This window comes from Orycteropus afer, unplaced genomic scaffold, assembly GCF_000298275.1.
Source record: "Orycteropus afer afer isolate SDZICR_OR568_19922 unplaced genomic scaffold, OryAfe1.0 scaffold00219, whole genome shotgun sequence".
Classification (NCBI taxonomy): domain Eukaryota; kingdom Metazoa; phylum Chordata; class Mammalia; order Tubulidentata; family Orycteropodidae; genus Orycteropus; species Orycteropus afer.
In genome coordinates this window covers 2,287,592-2,291,667 of record NW_006921806.1, presented here as the reverse complement: position 1 = coordinate 2,291,667, position 4,076 = coordinate 2,287,592, and the positions used below count along the sequence as shown (strand labels likewise).

The following is a 4,076-nucleotide window of genomic DNA, read 5'->3' as shown; positions in this document are numbered from 1 at the left end:
CTTCTGTTAATTGGGGTTTAGTCCAGTTCTGTATCCTTCCCTTCAAGGCTCGGGGGTACACGATTATCTTGTGTCTGTGTTAATTGGTTTCCCTTTTCTTTGTTGAAGAGGGTCTGTGCAATCCTTCTGCCTAGTCCGCCATCTTGCCAGAACTCCAAGTGTATCTGTGAGTTTTTAAGCTTACAAAGATAAGGATGAGGTTCTTGCTTCTGAGGAATTTGTGGGAAAATTATCCCAAATACTTCAAAATAACATTAATTATAATAAGAAACAGAACCCAAAGAAACCCAAGCCCATTGCTTTCGAGTCAATTCCAACTCATAGTGAATTTATAGGGCAGAGTAGAACTGCCCCATAGGGTTTCTAAGGCTATAAACCTTTACAGAAGCAGAATGCCACATCTTTTTCCTGCCTAGTGGCTGGTGGGTTCAAAGCACCAACCTTTCAGTTAGCAGCCGAGTGCTTTAACCACTGCACCACCAGGCTTCCAATAAAACAGGGCACATAATTCCACTCAAAAAAGAGGAAAATGAAAGAGTAAAGAAATAGTAAAGGTAACATATACATGGTTAATAAAGAGCTCTGGTCACAGTGGTTAAGCATTCGGCTGTACTTCAAACTCACCAGTGATTCCACAGGAGAAAGATGAGGCAGTCTGCTTCTACAAAGATTTACAGCCTTGGAAACCTTATGGAGCAGTTCTATTCTATCCTATAGGGTCACTATGAGTCACAATAGACTCAATGGCAGTGGGTATACGTGGTTAAGAAAATCTAACAGAACCAGAAAGAAAAAATGGAAGAGAGAAAGCCTCCCCTTCATCAATTTGCTCTCCAGAAGGATTCACTGTTTAGCTTCCTGTACTTTATTTCCAGGGGAAAGAAAGATATGCAAATCAGCAGGTAGACCTATCATATTTATAGCTATGTATTTTTTTAGTTACTGAAAAGGGCTGTCTCATATACAGTGTTCTACAGCTTCATCTTTCCACATCATGACACAATGAGGACCTTCTGTCTGTCACATCTGTGGTAAATTAATCATTTGCTCTTCTATTTTGTGGCATTTCTTCCCATTTGAAGGTTTAAAATTTTTGTGGCTAAATTTATTCATCTTTCCCATTATGGTTTCTGAGTTATATTTTTCTTAAATTCCTTCCTGATCTGTTGAACCAAGTGTTTTGTTTCACATGAGTCCTGAGTCCAGCTGCAGGGATGCCATCTGCCCAGACCTTTTCAGCCTCCCCAGAGCAGACAGTGCATACCTGGGCCTGAGGTAGGTGAACACAGACAGACATCCCTCTGCTTACCAGATCATGTACGGCTCACAGACCCGTGGCCTGTGTGATGAGAGTGCCATCAGCTGCAGCCCTAAAGGAAAGGAGCAGGTGTTTGTGGATGCCTCTGGTGAGGAGGGAGGGTCTGACTTTGCCTGCTTCAGACATCACAATGCAGGTGAGTCACACTGAGAACAATGCCCTAGACTGAGGTAAGCGGCTCTTGCATGGGACCACTCAGTTGGACAAATGATCAGAACCAGCAGTCAGCTTCTCCCAGGAGGTGGCATGGAGTTCAGACTTAGCCAGTTGGTCTGTGTGTAACTAGAGCAGCGACCCTGGATGAGACTTCTCTGGCCCCTACTTTCTGCCCTTCTGGAAGATGGACCTTCTGGAAAATGGCTTTTCCTTAAAGTCTCTGGCTTTCCAGTAGGGAGTATGGAAAGGAGATCCAGACCCTGGAACAGCTACAGCATACTCTGGCCCAGTACTGTGACCACCCCATCCTCCCACCCCCACCTGACCAAGAGCAAGCCCCTATCCCACCCAACCAGCACTCACACATTAAGGGCAGGTAGGGCAGCAGTGGTCACGGGGCCAGCCACACGATGCACTGCAGGCTGGAAGCTAGCAGCCTGTGGAAGCTCCGTGGCTGTAAGCATTGAGGGCCACATGGGGTAGCCCACCGGGGTCCCTGGCGCAGAGATGGGCTGCAGTGGTCCTGGGGGTGCATAGTGGTGGTGGTGGTGCACTGATGCCAGCCTCTGCTTCTCTGCTCGCAGGAGGATAGGGTGAGCCCACTGCTGCTGAGGGTCCTGACACAACACACAAAAATGGCCCATTTTAGGGAATGTTTCAAACAAGGAACCCCATTTTTGGTCCCCCTGATTCCTAACTCGGAGAAGGGCAAGGAGTGCCAGCTTCTAACCAGAGCCCAGGAACTGCACTGAGTGCATTCCAGTTCCAGGCAGTGCTTTCTGTACCCCAGATCTTGTACTCCTCTCTCTTCTGGGGTGGGATGGGACCCCTGTTCCCAACTCACAAGCCAGGAACCCAAAGTGGACTTTTCAGAGGTGCATAAATGCAGATATTTCCAGAAGGAAAACAACTCCAGGTGTTCTCATTTAGATTGGGTGGTCCCTGCTGCCCCACTGCCCCTGTCCATCTAGCCTACCTGTGGGGTGGAGTGCAGAGTGGTGACCCTTGGCCCAGGGGCAGCAAGTGCTGTGGGTGGCAAAGCCTTGAGCATCATGTTCTGCATAATGATCTGGTGCATCTGGGCATTCTGCATCAGCATCATCTCTACCATATCTGGAAGGAGACACGGGGCTCAGATTTCACATAGGAGGGGTGCTGGTTATGGAATCTACTTTGGAAACAAAGCTTTTTTCTTATAGATCCTTTTTTTTTTTTTTTTTTAATAGTGCTTAACAAGAAACAACATCTGGAACACTTTCTTTGTGCAGGTTTGTGAGGTATCTTCTGAGATGTGAAACATCTAGGTCAAAGGGCATGTGTATTTTAAAGTTTCATTGCCAGTATCCAATTTGCTTCTCAAAAAGCTGCCTCAATTTGCATTTCTGTTACTGATTAACAGGAGCCCCACTCCAAATCCTCACTGTCATGGGCTGCATGGTGACCCTCAAAGGTAAGTCCATGCCCTAACCCCAGGACCTGGGATTGTGAACACATATGGAAAAAGAGTCTTTGCAGATGTGATTAAGATTCTTGAGATAGAAGATTATCCTGGATTGTCTGGGTGGGCCCTAAATGCAATGACAAGTGTCGTTATAAGAGAACATCAGAGGAAGAGTTGAAACAAATGAAAGAGAAGACCATGTGAGAATGGAGGCAGAGATTGGAGTGATGCAACCACAAGCCAAGGAATACCTGGAGCCACCAGAAGGTGGAAGAGGCAAGGAAGGATCCTCCCCTGGAAACTTTGGAGGTAGCAAGGCCCTGCCAACACCTTTATTTCAAGATTCTGGCCTCCAGAACTGTGAGAGGGAGAGTTCCAGTAAGATGGTGGAATAGGCAGAAAGACTGCACAGACCCTTTTCAACAAAGAAAAGGGGAACCAATTAACACAGATACAGAAGATAATCCTGGAGCCCTGAGCTTTGAAAGAAGGATATAGAAGTGGACTAACCTCCAACTAGTAGAAGAACCTGCATGAAAATACCAAAAAAGGAGACATACGGAGCTAGGGTCTGTCAGCAATCCTGATGGCATAGACAGCTTAGATATTGCTGAGTAGTGTTAAGACCTAAAAATTAAGCTAAAAATTGGCCCTGCTATCCAGGGACTGCACAGAGGATTGCACTGGTGGCTTGTGCATAAAAGGGAAAGCAGCAAAGAGGAAGGTGGGCTGAGCTGTGGACTTTTGCCTGTCTGAAGGGTATAGCCATTTTGAATGTTTTCAAGCAGTTTGACCATTTTAGATATTTAAAGTGACAGCATTCTCCCAGATTCCAGGGACTTAAGAATAGGCTCTACTTGCTGGGAACCACAAGGACACTCTGGACGCCAACAACTGGAAAGGTGGGATATTTCCCTTGTTACTCTTAGACCGCACACCTTCTTGGTAAACAGAGGTATGGCTGTCCCTCACTCCCACCCACCTTCTGGACTGGCAGGAATTCCTTCACAGTCTGTGGACTTGGACAGTCTGGGTGCCCTGCCCAGATTCCACCCCTCCTTTTTTTTTTTTTTTTCAGTTTGTTTGTTTTTGTCTGATTTAAAAGTATTGTTATTATTATTTTGTCCTTTTCATTGTTATTCTTTGTTCTTCCCTTCCCAG

At 46.1% G+C, this 4,076-nt stretch overlaps 1 protein-coding gene across 1 annotated transcript in view; it reads right to left on the bottom strand.

Moving 5' to 3' along the window:
- Window positions 1–1,833: 1,833 nt before the first annotated feature.
- The window catches only part of CUNH21orf58 (chromosome unknown C21orf58 homolog), a 21,682-nt gene continuing 19,439 nt past the window's right edge, over window positions 1,834–4,076 (bottom strand). Inside the window, exons 6-7 of the mRNA XM_007948707.1 lie at window positions 2,451–2,587; window positions 1,834–2,091 (exon numbers count right to left, since the gene is read on the bottom strand). Coding sequence (XP_007946898.1) covers window positions 1,834–2,091; window positions 2,451–2,587 — 395 coding nt within the window. The remainder of the gene's footprint in view (window positions 2,092–2,450; window positions 2,588–4,076) is intronic.